The sequence below is a fragment of the Myotis davidii genome, unplaced genomic scaffold, assembly GCF_000327345.1.
Source record: "Myotis davidii unplaced genomic scaffold, ASM32734v1 scaffold172, whole genome shotgun sequence".
Classification (NCBI taxonomy): domain Eukaryota; kingdom Metazoa; phylum Chordata; class Mammalia; order Chiroptera; family Vespertilionidae; genus Myotis; species Myotis davidii.
The window spans coordinates 3,951,659-3,953,375 of NW_006284343.1; the positions used below are offsets into that span (position 1 = coordinate 3,951,659).

General features: G+C 62.6%; 1 protein-coding gene across 1 annotated transcript; it reads right to left on the bottom strand.

Moving 5' to 3' along the window:
- Positions 1–831: 831 nt before the first annotated feature.
- NT5C (5', 3'-nucleotidase, cytosolic) lies at positions 832–1,711 on the bottom strand (the record flags this gene model as incomplete). Its single annotated transcript, XM_006754616.2, has 3 exons — positions 832–1,206; positions 1,324–1,438; positions 1,640–1,711. Coding segments are annotated over 3 exons (408 nt in total), but the record flags the coding sequence as incomplete, so codon positions are not given.
- Positions 1,712–1,717: the final 6 nt, after the last annotated feature.

Consider the following 1,717-nt stretch of genomic DNA (forward strand, 5'->3'; position numbering starts at 1 on the left):
GTGCATCTCATGCATGGCTTCCAAGGCTCCGGGGATGGGCTCCAAGTCCAGGAAAAAGCCTGGGCTTTCATACACGCTGGCGACTTTGTCCTGAAAGATACAGTGTTCCCATCCTGGCTTCTGCCTCCGCAGATCTAGCCCCAGCGGGGCCCTCAAAGTCGTGGGGGGGGGCGCCCCTATCCTGCGGTGAACTGTGTGTTCTGAAGTTAGACAGGAAGCGGGTGATCGGGAAACGGAGCAAAGACCATCCGGCCCCAGCGGCGGGCTCCCCACTGGCAGGTGTCCTGTGGGGTCGGGGTTCCCGCTCCCGAGGATTTTGAGGTCACGGATCCCCGCCGGGCGCCCTCCACCCCCACTCCCTACCAGGCACAAACCCTTGGAGCTGCGTCTTATCCCCTCCCCCCCATGGTCCTCGCCTGAAAGCCCTGCCATCAGGGTTCAGTGAGGGGGAGCCCTTGCCCCTGGAAACGCGTCTCGGGAGGCTTTGGGGATGCAGGTGGAGTGGTGCGCAGGGAGACAGGACCAGATACTGACCGAAAGTGTGTGGCTTGTCGTCCAGTGTATGCTGGTCAGCACAGGGAAGGAGTGTGGGCACCCATGGGAAGCTGGGGTTCAGGAGTGGCGGGGAGGCCTGGTCATCTGTACTCCCTTAAGGTTGACCTCTCACATGACCGAGGGAGGGCAGCTGCGAGAGGAATGGCACCCAGGCGGCAGGGAGGTGGGCAGGTCCTGGGGCCTCTGGGGAGATGGGGAGGCCTCAGCCTTCATGCCAACGGCAGCCCTCGGGCTCCTGCCCTTTCCTTTCCCAAATAAAGAGCCTGAACAGAGCAGTGAGCCAGACTGTTTTATTAACCGGTTCCTGACTGACTGCCCACCGTGTTTCCGTGCCGCCATCTCGGGAGGTGCCAGGTGGCTGGCCTGTGAGAGTAGAGGTTGCTGTGTCCCGCTGCTCCCCAGCGCTGGGTCACCGCACGAGGCTGCCCTGTCACTTAGCTCTGCTGGGCTTCCCTGCCGGCCTGTCTTCCCGTCCTTGAAGCACTGCCCACCGTCCCGGGGCCACGGCCGCCGTGTCCCGCTTGCTCTCTATGATCTCCCTCCAGTCGTCGCTCCAAGAAAGCAGCCGCCTCTTTGCGGGGGGCAGCGCCAGGTGCTGGTTGTGACAGCAGGTGAACAAGATGTGCTCCCAGGCTGGGGTCTCCTCTTGGCCTGGGACGGGCACAGGAGAAAGGCAGCACGCGATCGGTGAACTGGTTGTTTTTTGCGCCCTCTCCCCAGTCCCCGCAGGCCAGATGCCTGGAGGTTCCCGAGGAAAACAGATCCAACCTAGAATGGTGTCCTTGTCATCGATGAGCAGGTCCCCCAAGACCACCGTCTTGTCCCTCGTCAGGATGATGCGCTCCACAAACTGGGGCCCCAGATACTTGTCCACCCAGGAGAACTGTGGAGGGGGCACAGGCCTGTCAGTGGGGCCTCGTGGGCCCCTGAATTCAGGCCAGTGGGGAAGCAGTGTGAGTGGGGTCTGTGGCCTTTGATAGAGGCGGCTCCCCTCTCCCCCCACCCACCTCCTGGGTTTCTGCTGGTTTATTTAGAACCAGGACGTGGAAGGGGAGTTTGTCTCGAGGCGCCGGGGCGGCCGCACCTTCTCACCCACGCAGTGCTCGTACTTCAACAGGGGGCTGGTGCAGATGAAGACCTCGGTGCTGCAGGGAAGGCCGGT